The sequence below is a fragment of the Anabrus simplex genome, chromosome 2, assembly GCF_040414725.1.
Source record: "Anabrus simplex isolate iqAnaSimp1 chromosome 2, ASM4041472v1, whole genome shotgun sequence".
Classification (NCBI taxonomy): domain Eukaryota; kingdom Metazoa; phylum Arthropoda; class Insecta; order Orthoptera; family Tettigoniidae; genus Anabrus; species Anabrus simplex.
The window spans coordinates 1,212,640,039-1,212,667,986 of NC_090266.1; the positions used below are offsets into that span (position 1 = coordinate 1,212,640,039).

The 27,948-nt window shown below is 35.8% G+C and overlaps 1 protein-coding gene across 3 annotated transcripts in view; it reads right to left on the reverse strand.

Annotated features, from left to right (window-relative positions):
- Positions 1 to 22,966: 22,966 nt before the first annotated feature.
- The window catches only part of LRR (Leucine-rich repeat), an 808,120-nt gene continuing 803,138 nt past the window's right edge, over positions 22,967 to 27,948 (reverse strand). For all 3 annotated transcript variants that reach the window (XM_067142208.2, XM_067142207.2, XM_067142206.2), the window contains exon 30: positions 22,967 to 23,895. In XM_067142208.2, the coding sequence (XP_066998309.2) occupies positions 23,873 to 23,895 (23 nt within the window). In that variant the 3' untranslated portion in view covers positions 22,967 to 23,872. The remainder of the gene's footprint in view (positions 23,896 to 27,948) is intronic.

Consider the following 27,948-nt stretch of genomic DNA (forward strand, 5'->3'; position numbering starts at 1 on the left):
GCCACAAGACCTATCTGTGTCGGTGCGACATAAAGCAACTAGCAAAAAAAAAAAAAAAAAAATTAAAGCCGGGATTTTATAGATTTTCTTTCTGTTAGTAGGCTTCATGTTAAGAGGAAAATTGTCCAGCTTTTAAATGTTCATTCATTGCACCATGTGTGTAAGGAATGTGCCGATATTTTTTGGACAAGTGTCTTAATGTGATGATACAATGTTTTTTAAATGAGAAAAAAGACAAATCTAGCCGTAAAAGTTCAGGCAGAAATGCAAAAGCAAAAAAGAAATGCATAAATGACAGATCAACCCATTTCACACCAGTCCATTTCACATCTTGTTTACATGTCTAATTTCAGTCTTTAAATAATAATCTTTTAAATAATTCTTCATTCATTTATCCAGAATTGCTTTAACAACTTCGAAGTTAATATCTCAATAATACTTTCTTTCTAGATGTAATTTATTTATCCATTTTCGTATATGCATTTCCATTGATATTTGAATTTAGCACGACTTTTCTCCCATTTTAACAAGGCTAAATCCATAAGTGTCGCGTATTGTCTCTACTGTATTTGATACAATATATCAAGTAATATAATATCATTTACTTTTAATTGCACTTCAGTACTGAACAAAAATAAAATGTATAGCTTATAAAAATGGCACGGGGTATGCACACGCATATTCTGACTTGCTAACTGAAAGAGTTTCCGTCAGCATCAGAAAGTGTTCCAGCGGTTTCCAACAGTTTGAAAACATTGTGCAAACAACACATAAGTAGTTGGTAACTCTGATGATTGCTACTACGAACGTAAATTTTAATGTGTGCATGCGTCTGATAGTTGGCAACAGTTTATGACTGTATTACAAACAAAGCCATTTCTCAGGTAAGTGTCTATTATTAATAATAATAATAATAATAGAGTACAATGAATTTATATTTTATTTTCAATGATTAATTGTAATATGTAAATAACAGCAGAAAAATCCATAACAATTTTAAAAAAAAAGAGCAACAAGAAAAGTCATTAAGCTTTCAAATAGGCAATGAAAGTTGAAACAGGCAAAGAAGGCAAAACAATAACTGGACCTACCGTTCTCAAATGCGAGGAAACATGTTTATCTCCACTTGACCCTTTGATTATATCCACCCAGATGAAAAAAGGCATTTTGCCTTACTTCCAGACTCCAATTATCACATATAATTTTGTCCCCCTTCTTAAATATAGATATTATTATTCCTTTACTCCAGTCATTTCCAAATACATCTAAATAGCCTATGGGGTCATTGTAGACCAGTGGATCCTGCTGCTTTTATCATTTCCACGCACATCCTCTTCCAACTATCGTGAACATCTATAAAAAGTATTTTCTACTAGTGTTAATGTTTTGTAAACCAATTGGAGTTTTTTCTTTAGCAATGGTTCCCTTACTGCCATACTATCTTCTGAAAGTCTCCTTTTTACTGTCTTCTTGTTCATTTTTACTAGTTCTGCATATATTTGTGGTGCAGTGTATAATCTATTTCCTTTACAGATACCTTCTAAAGGATTTATCATCATTATTTTAGTTTTACAAGACTATCCTTATCACAATACCTGTATTAGCACGAAACATTGGTCTCCCCCATCAGATGGATTAAGTCCCATTCTTTAGCAAAGTAACTCTGCTGAATGCTACTACTGTAACACATTTCTCAAGCAATATCAGGCAATCCCTTAAATTTACTTTACTGCTGTAATTCGCAAAAATAATATCACTATTCCCTTAACACGAATCCATATGATCACTGATCAGCATTCAATAATTTACCAATTTACTTAAATAGTAATGAAGGGAACAATGCTGATGTCCTTGAACTGAACAATGAAACATACCATACAGTTATAGTTAACGTGCACAAGATTATATAATGTTCTTTTATCAAAACAACAAGGCTAGGACTAGCATTTTGCAGTAATATGCTATTTATTTAGGTAATTAAGAGATAATCAACTGCATAATTATGAATTTCACTTGATGCAAATGTAATTTCATATAAATTATCAGATTTTTGAAATTAATAAGCAGTTCAACACGCAGCTTTCTTTGTGGTTCGGGGTGTGAATTCGTTGAGGGAGAGAACAAAACTTTTAAACAAGCAGTCAGTCACCATAATGAAATATCATAGAAAATCTTTGTTTATTGATTCATATAACATTACTAGTCACACAGGAATGTAATAATCAAGAGTGCCTGCAGTACATTTAGTGGCTGGTGTTCAGCCTAAAGCTAAATAGATGAAGTAAAACAAGACTTTTAATAAAAAAGGTATGGAAATTGAGCCATTTGTTTTATCTAAGCCTGTCAGTTACACCCTAAAACGCAGTGAGATTTTGAGAAATGTCAACAGAAATAAGTCATTTTTCAGAATAAGTAGATACATTTTTATTTATTTATTTATTTATTTATTTATTTATTTATTACCCACTCCATCAAAATCTCATCACTTAATGTAAAATAATTTTATGAGAGAGAATAACTTTGGTTATCTAGACATGATTTCACAATACCATATGAAATCAGCCATTTACATCAGGCTGTAATGAAGCACCTGTGGAAGCAGACTGAATTACTCAACTGCATGGACATATCTTAAATGAAAGTGGCTACATCTTTAGTTTCTAGCTTACTTTGTTACAGGAATTCTAAGTCACTAACAGATGCACTATAAAATAACTCTCTTGCACACAATGTGCACAAGCACATACATAAATCACTGAAACCTTACTCAACAGAAATCAAATAACAATCATGGAGTAATTCATTATTATAGGAAAGATTTCTAAAATAATCTAAAAACCCTCCAAAATGAAGTACTGTAGATCAGTAGGGATGTAACTGAAAAAAATAGCATGTGATCCCAACGATAATATGACTGCTACCATAGTTCAATATGCACACTGTGTACAAGAAGGAAAGAATAAAGTAAATTAGGATTTTCACAGCCAGTCAGGTGTCTGACTTTTACAACATGGAAATGGCTAAAAACTGGCCAATAAGATCTGTTGAAGGTACACTTAAGAAATTATATTAGTACATCATCATGTGAACATGATTAATAAAAGTATTGGACTTAACAAATGATATACATCAAAAGGAATAGACAGACAGTATGGGAAGAGGGAACAGAAAGAGTTGAAAATAATAAACCATATTTGTTCTTGTCCTCCCACTCTGACCTGTCATTGTTTCTTTCCATTACAAATGTCCTGTTGACAGATCTTGAAAACTTTCCAATTATACCAGGACAAGCAGGTATGAAGCTAGAATCAACTGCAGGTTATACCAGATGGAGAAACAAGCACAGAAACAATGAATGCAAGAAATTTTACCCTTGTCTTTTATCCCACTGGATAATACTGAAAGGACTATACAACAGAACTGAAGATGAGTGAATATGAGAGATAAGAAGACCTTGAAATACTTCCATACAACTTGATTCTAAGTAAAATCATGAAAATGAATAAGATTTTTCACAGCAAAGTTGTAGTATCTTTGTGTATCATCATGCTTTTATACAGTTCCTTCCCAGTTCATGCAAGTCATCATAGTGCATGGAATGGTCCATCGTGCACCCTGTGCGCTTTAACCACCCAAAAAACAAAGAGTTTTCACAAACCGATACTCAGCCAGCTTGCAGATTGGAACCACCCAACAGTTATGATTGAATTTTAATGTTTGAATCTGAATGCTGCTCAATATGACAAAATATTAAAAGACTGTCAATTTTAGTTTTATCTTTCAGCTTAGGATTATGAGAAGGCTAATAATATGACACTTAACAAGTACAGAAACAACGAATGCAAGAAATTTTACCCTTGTCTTTTATTCCACTGGATAATACTGAAAGGACTATACAATTATCCTTCATATTGGCAGAGTACATTTAGCATATAATGGAGCAATCTATAGCACCTATTTTTCCCTCCCCATTAAAATGTATATGAAATTACTTAGAAGAGTGGTCATGCAGTTAATTTACAGGAAGGTTTCCTCTCTGGACATATCAGACAAGAATAGAGCAAGACTGAAAGTTTCTTTTTTGTTTCCTTTTTACAAGTTGCTTTAGGTCGCATCGACACAGATAGGTCTTATGGCGACAATGGGATAGAAAAGGGCTAGAAGTGGGAAAGGAAGTGGCCATGGCCTTAATTAAGGTACAGCCTCAGCAAAACACGGAAAACCATCTTCAGGACTGCTGACAGTGGGGGTTCGAACCCATTATCTCCTGTATACTGGCTGCAATTAAGCGACTGTAGCTATCGATCTCGGTAAAGACTGAAAATATAATCATCTACATTCAAAGTAGACAGTGATGACACGTAGACAAGAAAACAACAGTGGATTGAAGGAAATGTTATCTCCTTATCATCTGGACCTTCTACTTGTGTTCTACAGAATGTTCTAGACATTTTAGTAATGGAAATAACAATCTGGGTTAAATTTAAACAGTAGACATGGACAGGAATATTTTAAAAAGAGTAAGTAATAAAGGTAACAAAGTAATTAAATAAATAATTTGCAATTTACAAGGCTTAATTTAATAGGAAGTTATTTACGTTGTTCTCACATGACAATGGCGAATAGTAATGACTTCACAACACTGTTACCTACATTTTCCAAGCAATTTCTCCCATGAACTAGTTTAACTATTAAGTGAAGTAAAGCCAAAATGGAATAACAGATTGTCACCCCAACAAGACTTGTTTTGTTCTCTACATTTAAACAGTAATATTAACATGTTTTTAACCAATTCCATTTTGTGAAAATAAAAAATGCAAGTTCATTAACATATTCATGACATGTCTGCTATCACAATATCATATAGAATAAGTCTAAAAACTACAACAGAATGAGAGTACAATTAAACGAGATGGCTCGTGCACTCCTTCTTCAACAACGGGACGAATGGATCATTACACAATCATATGAACATCTAATTTTGTACAAATCTATCAATAACAATAATGCAGTTTACAGTAACAGAGAAAAACAATTTGCAAAATAAAATGTACCAAGAATGCCAGTCCATATTTCTTTCCAAGAATCAGTAACATGGGACCAGAAGTACACCTCGTTTTGTCTAACTATGGAGGGAAATATCAATGCAATCCAAAAGTAAAATAATGTACAAAAGAAGACATTCTTGTTCAATTGCATCTAACTTAACAATACATAACAAACAAGTCTGCTTACTCCATGCGACTAGAATGTGGAGGGGTGGAACACTGGATAGAAATGTGTGATGAATATTTGATTTAATAAAAACAATATGATACATAAAATCTCATGGGCTCTTGCAATACACACTATTGAGAAGAATATAATTGATCAAATAGAAATATGCTATATTTTAAACATGGATCTCACATCTACCGACAAATTTAATTAAGCATAACAGTTTCTATGCATTTGAGGAAGAGGTTATGAGTATATATTCCCTGATAATAGAAGATATGCGCTTAACTCCAATTAACATCAATTTAAATAAATTGAAAAATCATATATTTTAGCCAAGTAGTAACGCCTTGCCTTCTGGACTACGAGAAGACAAGCTGAACAGTTTCAAGAAAATAGTAAGAGTTAAAATCTATAATTTTAGTCATATCCAAGTTCCATGTACTTTTCAGACATGCCTGTGAACATGCAGCTTCCACACAAACGGTCGAGCTAGCTTCTTTCACTTCAGACTGTGAGTCTGAGCTTGGTCCGGGCAGGCAAGGTTCCAAGGATGGAAAAACTAATATTTTCCCATGTTGTTCATGCTGGCATATGCACAGATTAGGTGTTCATCTTTACAACAAATGAATTTCAATTTTTGTTCAGTACTGACTTACATCTTTATGCATGTAAAAGAGCCATTGGGAAGACATGGGGTCTAAGACCATCAATGGTAATGTGGATATACACAATGATCATTAGACCGTTGGTGGCCTATGCTGCAATCATCTGGTGGAAGAAAGTAAGTCAAGGAAAAGTCAGAAGTAGATTGGATAGCCTACAGAAAATGGCATCCATAGCCATACCTGGGGCTATGAGAACTACGGCAACAGAAGCCTTGAATACTTGACTAGACCTCTCATCACTATGTAATTTCATAAAAGGACAAGCTCATATAGATTGATACAATCAGAGTGCTGGAATGCACAAAGACCCAATCTAGGACACTGTAAAATTAACAGAGTAAGAACAGGGGAAGTTCTACACATGCCTTCTAATCATATGATACCAAAGTACAACTTTGAAAAACCGTTTGAGACCCAGATAATAAAAAAAGAAGACTGGGATATCAAGAAATGGAATACTGAAAAAGAAGATATAGTGTGGTGGACTGATGGCTCAGAGACTGTGGATGGCACAGTAGGGATCAACGGGGGAAGACCTGAGAGATCAATCCAGATGAGCCTGGGCAGACACACTACAGTCATTCAAGCTGAAGTGATAGCTATCACAACATGTCTTGAAGATAATCTGAAAATGAACTATAGGAATAAGAACATTTTCATTTTTACGGACAGCCAAGCGGCCATTAAGGCATTATAAGCAGTCCGGATAATATCCAGAATTGTCAGGTATTGCCATTCACTTCTCCCGAAGCTCTCGAAGAGCAACATTGTCAAAATAATATGAGTACCAGGGCATGCAGGTATAGAAGGAAATGAAAAGGCAGATAAACTGGCCAGGAAAGGGGCACAAACATATTTTGTAGGTCCAGAACCTGTATGTGGGATTTCCTATGGACAAGCTCGACAAAACATAGGAAAATGCGTACAAAAGAAACAAATGGAGAACTGGAAAAATACTCCAGGATGCAGGCTTAGGTGAAAAGTGCTTACCGACCTTGAGGACATCCTACTAGACCTCTTACCCAGGTATGAGCATGTTTTATTACTAGGAGACCTCAATATTGACATCCTTAATGACAAAATGACTGAGACTAAACAACTAATCAACATATTTAAATCTTGAAACATGACGATTTTGCCAATTAACGCAACACATCACACAGCCACGTCACATACATTACTGGACTTAACTGTGACGAACAACCCTGACAGGGTACTCGCCCACGGGCAAATGTCTGCTTGTGGACTATACAATCACGACCTAATTTATTTAGCTTATTCACTTAAATACCCCTAGTACAGACCTAAATTTATTACATTCCGAGACCTAAAAAGTATAAATAACGAAGCCCTATTAGAAGACGCTGCAAGCATACCTTTGGCATAATGTCCATATTTTAGATAATATAGATGATAAAGTGGAATTCTTAATCACACACCTGCTAGCTTTTCTCAATAAACACGTGCCAAAACGCACTGCTTACGTAACATGCCCTGCGGCTCCATGGATGACTCAGGAAATACGAGACTTAATGACAGAGAGAGACAAAGCTTTCAGAAATTTAAAACTAGCCAAGTACCAAATGATTTTGACCTGTACAAGACCCTTCGTAACAGGCTGTAAGGAATGCTAAAATAAGACACTCACAGAACGTTTTGCTAACCCGGAACATGACAACAATCTGGAAAACCATTAAAAAATGTGGGCATAGGTGGAATTAATATACATACATACTGCTGACATTAAACTACCATTGGATGATTTAAACCAATACTTTGCTACAAGACCCGTTAACATTGACAAGACAACAAAAGAACAGACGATTAACAAATTCTACACAATGACAATACTAACAATGGAGGAGAATAGTTATATTTTTCACTCATCACTCCTGCAGAAGTGAGATAAATTGCACGATCAATGAAGACAACTGCGACAGGATGTGACGAGATTGTTCCACAGTTACTGTTAAAAAACTCAAGACATAATCCTACCAACTCTAACCCACATCATTAATACCTCACTGATAACCAGCATATTCCCTTCCGTTTGGAAATGTGCAATTGTTTGTCCACTCCCAAAGACCAACAATCCCGTGGAACCCAAAGACTTTTGATCCATTTGCATTTTACCATTTCTTTCCAAAATTTTGGGGAAAATAGTTCACAGACAAATAACCGCATATTTAAATAACAATATACTTCTTGACAAATACCAGTCTGGTTTTAGAAGCAATCACAGTACAACTACTGCACTACTTAAAGTTACAAACGACATAGGAGTTGCCATGGATAAAGAAGAAGTTACTGTTTTAACTCTCCTAGACTTTAGTAAGGCCTTCGACTGCATTGACACGGACATACTAATAGCAAAATTATGTGCTCTTAATTTCTCACAAAGCACACTATCCTGGATGTATTCCTATCTCTCTGATCACTGGCAGTGTGTATCAACAGGTGAAAATTTCTCTTCATGGCAATCTGTAGAGACTGGAATACAACAGGGGTCAGTGCTAGCACCACTCCTATTTTCGATCTTCATTTCAGGACTAACACAAGTAATTAAACATTGTCAAAATCATGTGTACGCAGACGATATACAAATATATATGCATGCACATCCTCGTGACTTACCGACTGCAATAAATAATATGAATGACGACCTAGAAAGAATATGTAAGTGGACCGATGACCATGCCCTAAAAATCAATGCCCAAAAATTGCAGTGTATTCTTTTAGCTACTAAAAAAACCCACACACGCCTTACAGATGTGCGTACCCACTCGGTAACATTAAGAGGCACTCAATTACAATTCAAAGACACAGATAAAAACTTAGGGATGATAATGGATAAAAACCTTAGTTGGAACGATCATGTAATAGGTATATGTCAGCAAGTGTTTTATTCCTTATATACCCTTAAGAAACTCAGAGATTTACTCCTCCAAAATGTAAGAAAACTGCTTATCAAAAGTATGGTAATGCCAATATTCGACTACTGTGACGCAGTATACAGTAACCTGAACGCCTCACTTTCCATCAAGCTCCAAAAGGCACATAATGCATGTGTTCGATTTATTTCAGATATACCAAGGTTTAGCCATATTTCTCCCGCATTTGATAGACTTCCATGGCTATGCTTAAGACAGCAATGAAATTTACACACTGTTTCCCTGTTACATCGTATACTAAACCTTAACACTCCTGAATACCTTGCTACACAATTCCATTAACTAGCATCACCTTCTAGTATTCCTACCAGATCATCATCCAGCTCAGTACTAAGCATTCCCATTCACCGCTCAACTGGCTACAGTAGATCATTTGTAATCGCCGCCAGCCGAATTTGGAATTCCCTACCTGCTGAAATTAGGAGCATGTCAAACTACCTCCGCTTTAAGAAACTGTGTCAAACCTGGTTAATAAATAATGATGATTATTCATAACATAGTAGGATTAGATCATAGCTAAGTTATTAGGTTAATTAAAACATGTAATTGATACCTTAAGATATTAAAATGTAGGTAATTTAGTGTATATTTAACTCTTCACGTAAGTGTATGTATGGTCGGACAGAATAGCAGGCTTCATAGCCTGAGTCCCGCCAGATAAAACAAGACAAGACAAGACAAGACAAGACAAGACAAGACAAGACAAGACAAGACAAGACAAGACAAGACAAGACAAGACAAGACAATAAATAAATAAATAAATAAATAAATAAATAAATAAATAAATAAATAAATAAATAAATAAATAAATAAATAAATAAATAAATATTTAAATAAATAAATAAATATAAGATGGGTAGCAGGACTGTTGACAGGACACTGCCATCTGAGAAAACACCTACATAGAATTGGAGTAATAAGAGACAATATATGTAGAAAATGCAATGAAACAGAGGAATCAGCTGAACACATACTTTTCGAATGTGAGGTGCTGGGTAGAATCAGACTTCTCCGCTCTAGGACTACCAGGTGAAGAGAGAGAAAAAATCCAAGACGACCCAATAAGAACAACCAGCAGCTTTGTGAAGGGAGCAGGTATATCTAGGTGGGAGTGAAGGAAAAACATGGTAGAAAAAGATCTTAGAGGTCGACGCTAATTAGGAACTAATATTTAGAGGCCCCATGACGAAAAGAAGAAGAAGACTTATATCTTAAAAAAGATGTTAATCTGGCAATTAGGTGCACTAGGAACACTGATTGTGGTGGTATAAGCAGCTTGTTCAAGTGGTATCAGAAAAGTTTCACAGTTGTTGTTATATATGATTTATTTCAAAATAAAATTATTTATAATTTTCTGGTTGAGCTGTTTGGTATCTCCTACATACAGAGGTAAGCTTCTCTAGTATATCTAGTAAATTTGTCATCATCTTCAGTCTAGATATAATTACAAATCAGAGTTATTGCTGTATTAACTGGTAATTTAAATTAAGAACTGAAATGTATAAAATGAACATTTAATTAGAAGATAATATGAACATTTTCTACTTATAAATGCTCGCAATACACAAAGTAAATGGCTAGAAATATTCCCACAACTAACAAATGTGTCCACATCGACTTAATTTTCCTTCCATTGAAACTAAGTAAACGTGTTTCAATTCATGTCAATTGGTTGGCCGATACTGAGAATTTTAAAATCTCAGTACATACGGAGGTCATTACAACTGCATTACATCTCTGAAGGAACACAGTAAGTCAAGAATATATGTTTGAAAACCTGTGTTGCACAATACTGATTGCAACCAACAGATGGTGTCTGTTTGCACCGATGGGTAGTTGACAATGCTTAAGAAAAAATGAGGTTCTACCATTGCTGAAGTTGAAAATTGCGGTTCTCCAAGGCAAAAATGCAAGTCATCATCGTGCGGAGCTAAGAGAAGCTTTGACGTAACAAACTGTTGAGACTTTCAAACACAGGTGCAGAGTGATGTCCCAGACCCTTTCAGTCAGCGATGTCAGTGGCCGTTATCGAAAATTGTTCAACAGAAGACAGGCGATCTCTGCTGACAGTGTTCTGAATTTCACAACAGGACTTGCAAATGCATGAAATTTCTGTGCACAATAAAGCAATGATTCTATTCACTTATCTTTCAATTGCCCCTTGCCAATAGTTCCTGTGCCTGGACCCAATTTGGTGCTAACATTGGGAAGCACATTTTTTTTTTTTTTTGCTAGTTGTTTTACGTCGCACCGACACAGATAGGTCTTATGGCGACGATAATAGAAGCACATTTCAGTGGCCTTCAAATACATAAAGTGGCACTGCTGATTTATCGGCAGATATTATTCAGTTGCCATGACTTATTAAATGACCCTCATATTTACCACTATATGTACACTTGGTCAGGTTATAGCAAACTGGGCTACACTTACATTCTTGCAAAACTAAGTCTTATTTTCAGATATCAGATCAAGAACATTATGGGCTGTGTTTTGATTTTTCTAGCAAATCTTTCTAATTGTGCCAGAGAGTGAGAGAGTGAACTGTGTTTTGCATTTGCCATGATAAAGAGAAAAATGTTCATGTTAACATATATTTTATTGTTTACCATCTCAAAGTTTACATTTCAAACTTTTGGAAAATTATTTACAGGATGTAAATCCGTCATTTACCCGTCCACTTAGACCTTTTTCATCTGCAAACAAATAAAATAACTTTGCATTACAACAGATTCATCTGCTCTGTAATGTTAGCTTTTCTTATTTCCTTCTCTTTTTCTTTGTCACAAATGTTTCTTTCCTCCAACTAATTACGGTATCACATGGAAAAATGCACAATTCCAACTTTTTGTCCGTCTGCTTTACTATTAGTCTAACTCAGCACACACCCAAAAATCACCTTCATTACCCAGTTATTATAGATCCGTTGTTCCTTCACAAAACATATTTAGATCTTCAATTAAATCAAACATTGAACTAATGCCAAGGTAAACATATTTCAGTATCTTCAGATATCGGGGTCTTCCTCGGCATCTTCAGCTAACTTTCTAAGGTTAGAGTGCTGTTGCTGCTGTAAGACCCTGTAATAACCACAGCTCACTTTTACCATTTGGCTGACAATATGCTTTTGTGCTTTTACTATTTCAGTCTCTTCAGTCACTGATACATCAGAGTGTCTCCTCCAGTTGGCACTAGCAATGTGTAAATTTATGAGAATAATTTGGCTTTCCACATATCAAGTAGTCTGTATTACTTTGAGGTTGGCAGGACGGATAGACTACAGTTTCTGCTGTAAATCATTAACATCACACACAAGTGCTAATTCAATACCAGCAATTATCATGTCCGACTTGTCAGGTTGATAATGTTCTTTATCCTCCACAATCTCTTAGATATAATGGGTTCTTCTTTGCTATTGTAATTCCGAAAATCATCTTGTATAACAAAATATACCTAGACCTAGAACCTGCTAGATAGATACAGTCAAGACTGACATTGCAGCTAAGGGAAGGATACTGGATGATGTCATGAAGAAGTGCACATTTATGAATAGAAGAGTGTGGAAGAGGCTATAAACAGTACCCAGGAAACTGGAACTGTAAACCACAATTTATAACTCTCTTTTCATTTTCTCTACAGAAGATTAATGTTACTTGGGGGGGGGGCACAAAAAAATCACATTAAAGTACAAAACTTGTTTCCAATTCTAGTAAATTGAAATTACAACTCTCAGAAGACGGTTCTGTATTACTATCACGGGTTTAAAGTTCTGAAGGAAGTTATATACAATTAACATGATAGAAAGAAAATGATAATCCATAGGATCTCTTGCATTTTTGATCATAAAATACACTAGAGTCCCATTAATCCAAACCCCGTTAATCCGAAAGTCCAGTTAATCCGAACTGAATTTTTTTTTTTTTAAATGAAAGAACATATTACACAATGAAGATTTACTTGCATTTTAATAGTCATATTTTACTAGAACAACTTAATGTAAACATAATTACACATCATAATCCATCAATGACTGGTCGTTTAACTTTACAAATTCTGTTAGTTTCATTTACGTTTTGGAACCTACTCGAAGATGCAGTATTAAACCAGCGTCTGATAAACATCACATTAGTGGGCATAGCAGCGGAATGTTGCTCGACATAACGTACGGCAAGTTCTAAGGCGGCCGCGGCATCTGAACATGACACTAGTTGTACTGTACTGTATTGTAGAAACTATTTACCTGAGACGGTTGAGGCGTCAGCCTCGTATAAGTAGATTTACTAGCAAATAAAAGAACTCCTATGGAAGAAAATCCCAGCACCTAGGCGTCTCCGAAAACCGCAAAAGTAGTTAGTGAGACGTAAAAACAATAACATTATTATTAGAAAATATTTACCAGTTAATCCAAAAATTTTGTAATCCGAACAGACTCCAGTCCCAACTAGTTTGGATTAACGAGACTGTACTGCATGAGCAGAAGAGTGATAACAGCTAATTGTTGAAAGAATGAGCCGAACAATCCTTCAATTGGAGGGAACGTTTTCTCCATAGCCTACTTCCCACAAACATGTTTTAATTAAATAAATATTGCATGCTAATCCAAAATTGAGTAAAAAAACTACTGGGTAATAAATGAAGCTGAGAGGCAACCACAAGCTTTTACTACTGCAGGTTTGACGTCTATTTGGAACCTTTATGACACGGTTAGATCACAGTAATTTTCAAAAATCTACCCGAAGAACTATGCCTTTAGTGATGACAAAATGTTTGAAGAACAATTTCTGTAACAGTGCACAAAATGTGGTTTTAATACGCTTGTGCAGTGATATTCCTTTTATAGTTTCAGCTGCGTACAGATCTGCAAGAACTCCACTGAATTAAAGCCTATTACTTTTACGTGGTCACTGCCACATGTGACACGTTATTTCAAAAATCCCAGCAACTATGCCACACTCAGCTATCACGCAGTAGTGAAAGTAGTCTAAGAAGGAAATTAGGGTTTAATTCTTTAAATTACACCTATTACATACACATTCCCATCAGATCTGTGTGACACATCAGTTTTTCTTTCTATTTGTCCTTTTACTCATGCCCATGAGATTCTATAGTATGCAAGTGTGCTGCCCCTTATTTTTTTTTAGTTTTAAGCCACATGCATTTTACAGACATTCTACACACACTCTCTAGTGGCTTGAAAGTCTCACACCATGGATTGTGGAATAATATTGCTCCTGACTGGATGCAACAACCCACTGCTACAGAAAACAAAACTTTTGCCGATGTGTAAGTGTGCATTATGTCCACATACAGTGTACTGGAGAAACTAACATCCACCGACTATGCACCATGTGTATGGTTGGCTCAGTTGAAACTGGCATGGATCATGTGAGCTGTTAATATACGTGGGTCCAGGTCAAATCCCCGGTAGGAATGTTTTGAGTTTTTATTTATCTATCTCACCTAATATTGTAGGGTTGTTTTTTAAATTTATTTTGGTAGAGTTAAATGCAATCAGGCCTTCTCTTCCCGTCTACCACAAAAGTAATCAAGATAATGGCTACATTGTGTCGCACATGCTTGTTCCATGACTGGATGCTTATGTGGCCCCCAAAAAGGGCCGTTTAAAATAAGCAAGGCTGCACGAAGATGGAAAGGTCAGGCAACTGAGCACCAGTTTGCTACCAAAGTAAGTGTTCGAACAAGCAGCCTACTTCATTAACCTTTCAATGGCTGAGATACTTTTCTTAATGCCGCGCTCATGCATTCAGCATCTTTGCAACCTTTATTGAACTTACTATTACATAATATTGGGTTTGGTTGTTTCTGTTCTCTCATATGTTTATTATGTTGAAAATTTATTTAAACTGTACTGTTAACTTTCAAAACATAACTTACAACAGAAAATTTCTTATAATTTGGAACCTAAAAAACACAAAGTTTCAGATAAAAATAAGATAAAAACTTCATAAAAGGTACACGACCAAAAGTAATATTGAGATGTCGCAAACAGAATTCTACTACAGGATATAAATAAAAGCAGTACAATAAACAGTGTGTTTAATATACAAGCAAAATACCTCTGACAGAAATTATGTTCACATGGTTACTTTTATTGAGTTGCCATCATCAATGTACAACATGGCATTTGCTACAGATATGAACAGTTGGAAAAAGGCATCTCTTTAAAGAGAATAATTAACCCTTATATGATGTATTTTGCTCTCTTCTTAGACTTCCTTTGGGGAGGAGTATGGCCATTCCACAAAGCAATGTGACCACTACTCACAGACTGCTGTAAATCTCAATTCTCTGATTCATCAAGATCCTTTTTTTTATATTGGGAATACAGTAGAACCTCTGTTAATCAGAGGGAGAGGGAGGAAGGGGGTTTTGGATAAAAATGTCATTTTTAGAGGTTAGAAATTTTTTGTTTTTAAGGTTTAGATGAAAGTAAATGAAGACAATAGGTTACATATAGTACATTGTTATTGTTGACAAAGTATTTTAATACTAGAAACCTGAACTACTCAACTGTATTTACAAAACAAAACTCTATTCGATAGTGCCTGTACTGTAAATATACCGTAAGCCCTACTATTTTTTTTCTGAAAAAGTTTTCTATTTTCTTTTCGTTTTTTTTTTTCCCCTGTCATTTCCTAGCCGCTATGTCATGCCACTGTTTCATTAGTAGAAAGTCAGAAGGCTTTGCTATGTCACATCTTTCGACAAATCGTAATGTTACCTGAAGATATAAAAATACTTTGTGAGAAAACTCATATTCTATGCAGACTAATTTTACCAACCCATACTGTATTTAAAACTCTTACCATGTGATGTCATGGCTGGTGTTTTCTGCTACATCATCTTCATCGTTGTCTGCTGCTGCTTCTTTGTCATGTGATTCATGTCTTGGTTATTGAAATAAAGTTCTGAGCTATCACCATTTACCCATTCACTTATTTCACCTTTATTGACCTCTTCATATCCTGATATTCGTACAGTTAGGTCTGCAAGGTTCCTGTCTTTCTTAGTGTCATCCTCAATTAAAATGCTGTAAAAACGTTTATTACAACATTTTCCCAGAGTTTACCACTTTATTTTTTCTTCAGGATTGAGAACATCAGTATACCACATTTTTCATGTTGATGCTTTTCAGGATTTCAGGAACACTTTTTGATTAGTTTGTCTCTTGCAACATGTATCTAAGAAATAATGATCGATAGTGCCTTTTGAAGTAGTCTATTACACCTGGGTCTAGGGGCTGGATCAGACTTGTAACATTTGCAGGTAAAAACTGAATAATATCACCATTCTGCAGACTCTGTGGGTGTGTAGGTGCTTATCGATTAACAACACTGCTTTTTGATGGTTCATGCAACAGAGAGAGAAGGCAGTTACATTATCAGGACCAGTTATTCAAGAAAAAGCCAAGATGTTTTCCGATGAGCTTAGGAGGGTTTGAAGCCAGTGAAGGGTGGCTAGAAAAGTGGAAATATAGGTACGGCGTGCACAAGTAACTGTTTGTGCAGAAATGTTATCTGCGATGTTGATGCTACAGACATTTTAAAAACCAAAATGGATAAATTTCTGCAAGGATACAGTAAAGATCAGATTTTCAATTTGCATGAGACGGGTTTGAATTTTAAAATGTTACTAAAAAAAAATCACTTGCTTCAGGAAATGTAAAGAGTGCTTATGGGCACAAAATGAATAAGCAAAGAGTGACAGTTCTGCTCTGCAGTAATGCTTCTGGAACTCACTGACGGCAGCCCAAGTGCATAGGAAAATCTAAAATCCCAGGGGTTTGAAAGATATTTTGGCATATGCTCTTCCTGTCTTTTACCAAATCCATCAAAGTTCCTGGATGTACACGGCCTTGTTCACATAATGGTTTAGAGATGAATTTGTCCCCATTGTTGAGTCTCTTTTATAAAGTCTAAAGACCTTCTCAGAAAAACACGGCCTCATTTATTTGATAATTCTCACAGGTCTTCAGGGTTTTCTTGTTTGGCATTTTTGATGCACACTCTTCAAACCTATTTTTCATTTTCACCCAGTCAGAAACTATGGAAACACCAACACCAAAATCGGCTGCCATGGTATGCAAAATCACACCATTTTAAATTCTTTTAACTGCTTCTAACTCTTTTCCATTATTATCACTAGAGCCCGGATTTCCATGCAATTGTATGTTTTTATATAAGCTGGTTACAGTTCTCAAACTTCGCAAATATTCATTTAGTGGCTTAACGATTCCAAATAACCATTCTTTTTCCCCGCATGTTTGCATGTTTTGGCCTTCTACGAGAAAATTCATGCATAATGCATATTTTGAAGATTTATGATTTAATAGCGAATATTTGGACGTTTATATTGCATAATGACTTTTCTTCTGACTTTGACGCATTGATGTTAATTTGCATGATAGTGCTTTTTATGAATGATGGTTTCCAGAATTCAGGACCATTTTTCCACGTTTTACAGCATGTCTATTACTGAGAGACAGAAAGAATGTATTCCTGGCATCCTATAAGACAACCAAAGTTAGTACATATGATAGAGGTTCTATAATCCAATGTATCAAGCACTTTCTTATCTGTTGCTTGAGTAAGCATTGACGTAATCCGGAAGGTCCTACATCGATCTCTGTAATTCTTACGAATAAGGTGTTCCAGTTATACATCGCTATAAATTGAACCATAAATTGCGCATTACTCATCGATGGCTCATTTTTTTGCCTATGTTAGACATAAAAAACAAAACTTGTATAGCCCTTTTGCGACGCCGCGTTAATGAGATAGCGACTTACAAACCTTAGTTTTGCACTAAACCCTCTTCTGTTGTTGTCCTGGAATTTCCTACCCAAACTCTTACTCATCACATGTCTTTGATATCGCAGCAGGCAATCGTTAACAGTTATTGAGGACATTCAAATGTGTCTGCAGTTATTGCATGGAGAAGTAACTGCGGCGGCTAGAGATAGGTAGAACAAAGTGATCCGTTGAAATCCTGATTTTGAATTCGTCAACCTTATAAAAGACTCATTATAGTGAAAATGCAAGAGATGTACAATTTGAACTCACTTTGTCCCAAATGTCTTCATGTAAGTATGTACCTGTCACTTCTTGTGGCGTAGAAAGATTATTTTCTGTGCTTAAGAATGTGCTGACAGATAAATGGATGAGCTTACATCAAAACAATTTTGAGAAATTACAGTAGTAGTTGTACAAAGTTTCAAAAGGAACTGAATTTTGAAAGTGCATATTTTTTAGTTTATTGTGCACATTTTGCCATATTATAGTGCATTAATGCATGCATATTTTGAGATTTGATAGTGGATGGCAACCCAGGCTCTAGTTATCATGATCCATTTCCACTTGGTTGATATGACGCACAATAAAAAACTTTACTTTAATAATTGATGACCACCGCATGGACAGATACGGTGCTGCCGCCCAACAGATGTCAACAAAGGAGAGATCCAATGTGATCTGTGTTGGCACGTGCGGCAGCAGTCAAGGTCAAATTTGTTACTCATCCTCCTTGTGTAAAGGGTTCATGGTAGGGTGGGGACTTTCATTTTCTCACTCGCTTTCCAATTCAAACAAAGGGATTCTATTTGCTTGAGACACAACTTACATACGGAATAATATAAGAAATTATGTTTCTTTAATTCGTTTTTGTAATTTAACAAAAAAAATGACCGTTTAGGTTAAACGTTATTTTGGTTAAAAGTGTTTAGGATAACGGAGGTTCTACAGCATCATCACTGGACTCTCCCCTGAACCACTGTCGTCCTGAGCCATTGTTTACCAACCAATTCTCAAGAATGAATAGTAAAACATAACAACATCATGGACAATGTAGACATATGGAGACAATGCTTGTCAAGGGTGAGCGCAGTGCTCATTCTTATTGCACTGCTGAACAAAAAGATGTCTTACTGCTGCTGAAGTCAACAATGCCCCATACTACCGCAGTTGTTCAATTCCTGAAATCCTAAGAGTCAGCTACATTTGAAACCGATAAAGACCTCCCTCTCTAGCGTGCTTCCCTGGTTATTACGCCATTATTCCAAAGTCTCAGTCCACGTCCTCTTAAATACATGGATAGCACATATATGTCACTCTTTAGTATGTTCGTAACTACCACCATAAGGAATTAAAATTAGCGTTCCCATCCAAGTTGCGCGCATGACATGCCAGCGACAACTAGCCTGGGTAAGGATTTGTTAGAGAACTTTATTTCATGGCCCCGGGTTAATAGCGCAGTAGCATGTCAGCTTAGGGCTACAGGGAGCTTCAGTCCCAGGTTAGTCCATACTGAAGTTGTTTGAATCATGCAACAGTACCTTATCTGATGTGTTGGTGTTTAACTTTAAGTTCATAAGTTAACTGTATAACAACATACATAAATTAGGCTTACTGAACTTATGTATACAGCCGACGAATCGGTGCTTAATTTTACGTTTGTAAGTGAAATGTGTAACCATGTACATAAATTAGGCCTACTGTACTTACGCATAGTGGTTTAAGATGTTTCTTAAAGTGCCAAGTGTTTCATGACATTGTGTACATAATTTGTTATGAACCGAAACTTAGAACAGATCAGCTGTTATGCAGCTGAGAATTCTCTCTCCATCAACCCAACGAAAACACAAGCTATTATACTAGGCCAGAGAAAACTGCTTGCCCATCTACACAGTCTACAAATTCCAGTCATTCAACTAAATGGCGTTGGTATCCCATTCTGTAAATCAGTAAAAAGCCTTGGAGTCACTATAAATGAAACTTTAAACTGGGATGAGCATGTCACTAACGTATGCAGGAAAGTTCACTCATCACTTCATCCCCTTAAGATTCACCAGACCGTATTACCTCTCAACTTCAAAATAGAACTGGTTCAAACATTTCCAATTTTTAACTATTGTGATGTTGTGTTGCTGGATGCTACCAGTGAACAAAATAGGAAATTGCAGAGAGCTTTAAACTCCTGCATTAGATTTATTTTTTCATTGAATTTTGCCTCGCATGTATCCCCTTTTTATGCACAACTTTCTTGGTTAAAAGTAGAGCAGCAGAGGAATCACCATGTATCAACCCTTATCTATCGACTCTTGACCGAAAATATACCTGAATATCTCTCCAGTAATTTCCGTTTTCTATCCTCCTTTCATGACCGTGACACGCGATCTGGGTCAACAATTGCAATACCTCCACATCATACATCTGCCTTCAGTAATTCTTTCCTTGTGTCGGGCGCTAGAATATGGAATGCTTTACCCCCTGAAATTAGAAATTGTTCCTCACTAATTACCTTCAAAAGACAGTCTAAAGATTTCCTCTTGAATACGTAGGCTATATCATGTAGTTATGTGTGAATGTGAGAGTGAATGTCTGGAGTAAATAGTTCCCAAAAGTTTACATAAATTACTGTTATATTTTATGATTTCCACCTAGAGTAGTTAATATTGAATTTATTTTTCTAAATTTAGACTTAGGATGTAATCTTTTAGTTTTAGAGTTTATTAAGTTATATTACTATTATATTATATACACTGTGTTAAGTTTGAATATTAAGTTTGGATTCAGTATTAAGCCGCATAATGTGGTTAAGTGTAAGAGAGGGCCAAGAGCCCTAACTTCGCCACAAATAAAGACATCAATAAATAAATAAATAACCTATTGATAAGTATTTTAGGCAATTGCCATTGTGTGTATAATTTTGTCATGATTTTCTGTCAACTTATGGAGATGTATGTAGGCAATCCCCATGATGATTATCAGATTCCCATTGATTTAATTATCTACAAGAACCGATGATGACTCCAAGGGAGTCGAAACCGGTCTTCACTAAATAAATGTCAAATATTTTACATTGTGTTGAATGATAGTACAATGCATTTGGCAACAGTAGAAGCTACAGACATAGTGCGACGTTATGTGTCAAGTTTTGTCGCGGATGACAGCATAATGGATTATGTTACCAAACTCGATACTCTTGTGTGTAATTTGGAACGAAAGAAGGAGCAGTCTACATTTGATATGTTTCTTACAAGCAAGTGATGATTTGGAATTTACTCTGTGTATCTTTAAACATTCTTAATAAAATTCTTAAAAATTTTTGTCCATTTAAATTTTTTATGCAAATACTGATGTGTATACTTCCCGTTTCTAGGAACGTTTTTCCTTTATGTTTTAGTATATTGGTGATCTTTAAATGTATTATTTCTTTATTCAATTAATTATCATTGTAAACACTTGTTCCTTTGTCTTTATCATAATTATCTTTTACATTCAAACCTAACTTTAAATTCAATAGCGGAATTTTTCATTTTTTTAGCACGTTTCCTCTTTATGACTTTTTTTTCGGTCCCCACAATAACTATCCAACCAATTTTGGCTGTATACGGTGATTCAAAAGTTTACCTGCATTTAATTTCATAACAGAGAATTAAAGCTCACCCCTTGGCCAACGGAAGGCTAATGAACATTTGACCAGCATGCCACTGAACTGACATTCAGGTTTGTTGGAGCATGATAGGCGTTATGGATTTCCAGGCTGCTGTAATGGGATTTCAATGACTTTCAGGATCTTCCGGCTACTGAGCATAACTACTTGTTTCAAATGGCCCCACAGGAAGGAGTTCAGCACTTTCTACACATTGACTGGGGCCGATATGTTCGACGGAGATCTGTTGTATTGATACAACATTGTTCATGCTCACCTAGGAGTGCATTCCTCTAACAAGAGTAGAGAAACTGTACGAAGCAGACTACTGTCAAATAGCTTTCAAAGATATGTGGGCCAATTAGGTAGCCACACAATATACAACACTGCACCTGAAATGCTGGTTCCCTTACCCAGGATTATCAACTCCCTAGTAGTGCATGCTATGATAATTCACGATGCCATACTTATGAAATTGTAACTCATCCGAAAACAAGATTTTCGAGACAAACATGTGGTTACTTGCCACTTGCCCTACTATCCACGCAAATAAATCACCCCAAGCTTTGAAATCACATCTGTGCTGCTCCTGACGTAGCTTCAGTTGATAGGGGTAAAAGCAACTGACATGCAGGATCCACACGACAGTCAACTGGCTGATGTTGGCCTGTTGTGCTACTGCCCAAGTACTTGTGAATATTTTACCGTCCAAAACAAGCTCAGCGGTATCACTGGACATCACTGGTGCCTCTCTAAACAGATGTACACTACTAAATATATTTACAGTTGGTTGCTATCAGTGTGGGAATCTCTTGTGGTACACATGTTGTGCTTGTTATGCGTTTGCTCTTACTTTACTGTAGGTGTAGGTAAGGAGCATGTTGAATGACCAGCACAACTGGCCCAATATACCAACTGATGTACCAACTGATTCACAGCAGTAAACATCTATATTTTAGGACAGCTATGTTCTATACATCGAATGTGGCACAAGCAGCCTGGTGTCTGAACCTCGCACTGGGTGAGAATAAAAACATTTTTCTCTGGTGCCATTCAAACCCCCAAATGAAGAGTGAATATACCAGCACTTCACACTATTCCATGGGCCCACACTGACAACTCTTATGCTTCTTAGAGAAACTACACACAAAGTACATCTGCTTCTATTTTGCCAACTCATACCTGTTTTTATCTCTGTATCATCATTTTCAGTGTTACTTTCATATCCTGTTCAACCTGAATGCTTGGCGTAACCTATTTACCTTGTTGTTGCCTCTTGCTAGAGACTATTTTTCTCTGCAAGGTACATCCACAGTGTGTTGGTAGGTACACTATCAGGCTTAGGCAAAGGACTACGTGATTACCAGAAAAGTGGAACATAAGTCCATATTTGGCCAAATTCAGATTATTTTCTGTTTCAAATGGTTTAGGACATTTTTTGCTGTGAGAACACTTATATAAGTCAAGGTTAATATAAAAATAGTGAAATATCAATGGGAAATTATGATATAAATAATTTTGATGTAGTTTTCAATGAGAAAAGAGATATAACTAAACTTACGTCAGCAATCATCAGTAATGACTTGTCAATTTTCTCTAGAACTTATGTATTGGTATTCATGCTCCAGGCATTAGAAGGGTGGCCTAACATCAAGAAAAATAAGGGGCAGATGACTCGTCCAGTATATCAAGTGAAATTTTATTCCTTCCAATTAAAACCTACACTCTGAAGTAACTTGAGTTTCTCTAGAGTACAATAATGGATAGAAACTGTAGTGTAGTTCATCTGATATTTCTGATATATTTGCCCCTTTTAACAGGCAACAGTATGTACGTAAGAGCCCAAGGTTCAACAGAACTCACACACTCTTTCAATATTCCAAGTGTCACAATACAACACAAGACAAATATCCCCACTCATGATTTCTTCTTGAATATAAAAACAGTTTGGAAACCAAAACCAGCATGGTCCATGGCAACTAAAATCTGCAATATGTCATCAGTGCAATTGAACTAACAATATAACATGGACTAACAATACTAAAAATTATAATAGAATCAATATTAGATTAAACATATTTGGCAGCCACAGATGATTTAAAGTGTATCCTTCATATAATGAATATGAATATCTTTCTCAAATGAATGTTCAAAATCTATATACATGTATATGTATAAAATATATTTGAAATGAATATGATTATATTATTTATGTTTTTCATATTTTATAATCAAGGTCTCAAACATCTTAGTCTTCAATAATACTATTTATAATACTAAGAGAAATCAAAATGTACATTAATAACATCACAATTAAAATAACCTAATTTAAAATACTTTATCTGAGGGTACTTCCACCAGTCAATGGCAATCAGCCTGCCTAAAAGCTGATTTTCAGTATTAAAATCCATTATTTACAGTCAGAGTCCACATCTGCTCATTGCCAACATATGCACAGTCATATACATTTTATATTCCCATCCAATTATCGCAGATTTTTGCGATTACTGGTGTCTGGCACACAGAAATATCCTACCGTCCGGTAGGGAGTACGTATGCTAGTGGCAGGAAGGTCTCTGCAGTCCATCACCCAAGTTCTCCGGTAGTCCCTATAACAGATGCAGTACAGTCACTCAACAAAGCACCATGTATCATGTCCAGTCATTTTTTTCCCATAATTTTGAGTCTGAAAATCTCTGCAGAACCTACTGAAATATCATAATGCAAACTTCAAAAGACAAATAACAACTTAAACAAAAAGTACTATTTACCACTATACCTTCAAGCACAAAATTGGAAATTCATTGAACGAGAGACTAAAGCTGTTCTGATGTGACACCACTGTGCTCTAGGGCAATCTCCATTTCCAATGACAACTTATTGATAATACAAAAATATCCCACCAAAAAAAACAAAAAAACTGAAGCAACTCTTGAAAAATTCTACTTTCTTTATTAAATGAATGAGAGCGTTCACAGCTGGTTAATATGAGCACAAGACTACCTGCAGCTAGAACAGCACCCAAAATAAATATGATCAATAATACCTGCTAGTCCAATCATTAATTTCAAAAACAGCCCCACATATAAATTGTCATGCTTCATTCACACTTTTCTAAATAAACATTATAAATTTCATAATAAAATAACTACTAATAACTGCATTGATTTCTGTAAAAATAACAAAAATGTAATCTTACAACACTTCCACACCTTAGATATTATTAATATGTAACTTATACAATTATACCGATAAAGAAACTATTAACTTAGTACAAAATAATTTATGCAAATATAGTAATCTTAGCATTCAATAAATTAATGAATTCCTGATCACATTGAAGTTTTTTTTTTTCTAGTTGTTTTACATCGCACCGGCACAGATAGGTCTTATGGCGACGATGGGGCAGGAAAGGGCTAGGAGTGGGAAGGAAGCGGCCGTGGCCTTAATTAAGGTACAGCCCCAGCATTTGCCTGGTGTGAAAATGGGAAACCACGGAAAACCATTTTCAGGACTGCCGACAGTGGGGTTCGAACCTACTATCTCCCAAATACTGGATACTGGCCGCACTTAAGCGACTGCAGCTATCGAGCTCGGTCATTGAAGTTTGTGTTGATCAATCAATCAATCAATCAATCAATCAATCAATCAATCAATCAATCAATCAATCAATCAATCAATCAATCAATCAATCAATCCACCTAAATTGGCACTTTAAACATATAATATGTACCTGCTTTAACATAAAAATAGTAAAATGTGTTAAAAACATCAAGATCAGTCATAGTTCTTAAATTAACTTTCAGTTAATAGGAAGTCATTTGTGTGGGTTTGACATAAATTTCACAAATGAGGTTGCCATTGCATCTACTAATTGAGGAGTTGGATGCAATAACAGCGTAAATAGACACGTTATTTTGAGAAACAGAAGCTTGAAGTTTATAAATGTTCTGAGTTAAATGTAATATTAGGAATCAACCTGAATTTCATTTAAGGACATTTAAAAGAGCAAGGAAATGTATTTCCCAAATAATTTTATTGATCTGTTAGCTAATAAGAAAGGCAGAGTTATTTAAAATTTCCTTTTATACGTTACTGCATGAAGATTGATCAGGGAGTTAGGAAAGCATGATCACCCACTATAGAGGAACAAAAGTGGCAGTTTATCCCACCTCAGTTCTCCAAAATGTCTAAACTTACCATAATTAAGAACAAATTCCTAAAAAGAAAAATTGTCAACTAAGAAAAGTAAAACCATTAAGTTTATTCTTTATTTAACATTCACCCTTTTCATTCTTTTTGGGTCAAGAGAATTTTGTTACAGTGCTCTCTCCAACTATGGTATTAGGTTACGATAATTGCCCCCCCCCCCCCCCACTCCCCACCAATTAGTTGAAATGTTATAAAATTAGTAACATTCCTTTCTGAACAACTTTTATTCTTATTTTATTTACAAAATGATTCTCTAAACCTAAAAGAAAAGAAAAGGAACAAAAAAACAGATCACAAAGTATATAATTAGGATTTAGGCATTGTGTCTTACTTGTTTGAAATACTCAAATGCATCACTGATCAAAATCAGGATGATTCATCTTCACATGCTGCATTAGCAGACTCTAGGGAATCATTACACACAGACATGACTTTCACATACCACTCAACATTTTCAGTTTTTAAGTATTTCATTAGTGAAATAACATCAACCCTTTTGTCTACTTTTATGCCATACTTTCTTACATCATGTAGCCTCAAATCATTAAAACTGAGAAAGCTATCATTCCTCTTTAAGAAGGTAAATGGCACATAGTTAAGTGTGTAGGGCTGTGAGTCTGATAACAACACCATTATGGTAATAAAGTCACACAAACTTTTGTATCATGAATCTGTTGCTTTTTTAGCAGAGTGCATTCTTAGAAACATAGGTCAAAGTGCTGATACCTAGTCTTCTATTAAATGTGACGCCAAAAAACCTTCTCTTCAACTCGGTACATCTTCTCCAGCCAGAGAACTGGCGGCAGCTGAATGTGCCACCCGTGAAGCATGCATCATGCAATAACAGCATAGCGCATGGTACAGTTTTTAGTGAGCTCCTGATTTTTAGCGGCATCCTAGCGAACTAAGACCTGGACTGGGTTGTAGTGAAGGGAACAGGAAATCTGAAAACAGTATTCATGCAATAACAGCGTAAGTAGACTTACGCTGTTATTGCATCTAGCTCCTCAATTGTTAAGTTGAGATAATTAAGAGAGAGATTGGATTCTGCTTCTACACTTCATACACTTAGATTTAAAAATCAACAAAATATCGTAATTTGTGGTGTGTGATTCGTAAAGGCGTAATTGTGATTGGTAATTCATAATTATTACGATTGAATTGTAATAGTTGGCATCTCTGTCAACCCGTTACTCATCTTCCCACTTCTTCCTACATTAACCCCAACAACATCTCGTGACTCCTCCTACCATACCTGCCTCCCTTTCCCTCCAGAGACGCTCTGCCAGCTCTGTGCATTCCGCTCCAGTCAGTCAGTCAGTCCTGAGTATCAACATACACACATTTTACTATACAACACTCCACTGGCCCGCGAGGTGAGTAGACATTTAATACATAATAAATCCCCATATAACCGTGACATACATAGAATAATTTGATTTCAATGTATGTTGTATGTTGGGTATTCAGCCCGAAGGCTGGTTTGATCCTCTGCAGCTACACCAACAGCTGTCATAAATAGCCTAGGCGTCACTGACGAAGCGTACTAGGGAAATGAGGAGTGAGGTAGTTTCCCGTTGCTTTCCTCGCCGAGCCAGCCGTTGCTATTACACATCAGTCTGCCAAGCCCACTGAAATGCATGCACCAACCGACCCTATGAGCGATATTTTCACACCATTCATAACAGGGACTGGCTGCATAAGCAATGGTATTACTAGCATCACTCATACCTCAGTCACTTTCATATTGTCAAAGCCAAGGATGAGACTGAGACAGGTAGATGAAAGTAACAAATTTGATATAGCCCATACCAGAAGACATAGTGCACTGTAAACACTACATCTCACCAGCAAAGGCATTTGATTTCAATATATTGACTATATTTTTTTCCCAGACATCATCTACCGATTACTTTGAAGAACAATTTCTAGACATCTTTTCAAATCTCATACTGACTACACACAAGATAACGTCAACAAGATTATGTTCTTCAAACAAAAAGATTGCAGTGCTTGGAGCTAATAATTACCACAAGATTACACTCAATATTTATAATGCCTTTCCAGTGCTGATGACAGCTAAATTGAGCAAAAACATATACACAAATAAAATAATGTTAATTAAATAATCTATGATTATAATTTGTAGTAATGAGTAAGTGGTCATTTTATACCTTAATATAAATGAAAGGCTGAAAAAATAAAGGTCAGTAGTCATAAAAGTTACCCAGATAATAACTTTCTGGATTTTAACACTTTCTGTGCCATGGTTTATATCAGTTGGCCATGTGTATCAAACTGACTCGCATATTTTTGTCGTGTTCTAGGCAATGTGTATAACACAACCTCACAGCTTATAATGAAGTTTTTTCTTTTTTTTCCAGGTCTGGTCTCTGGTAAATAATAACTCGCATTGAAGATATTTACAAATTGCAGTGTTGTCACCTTAT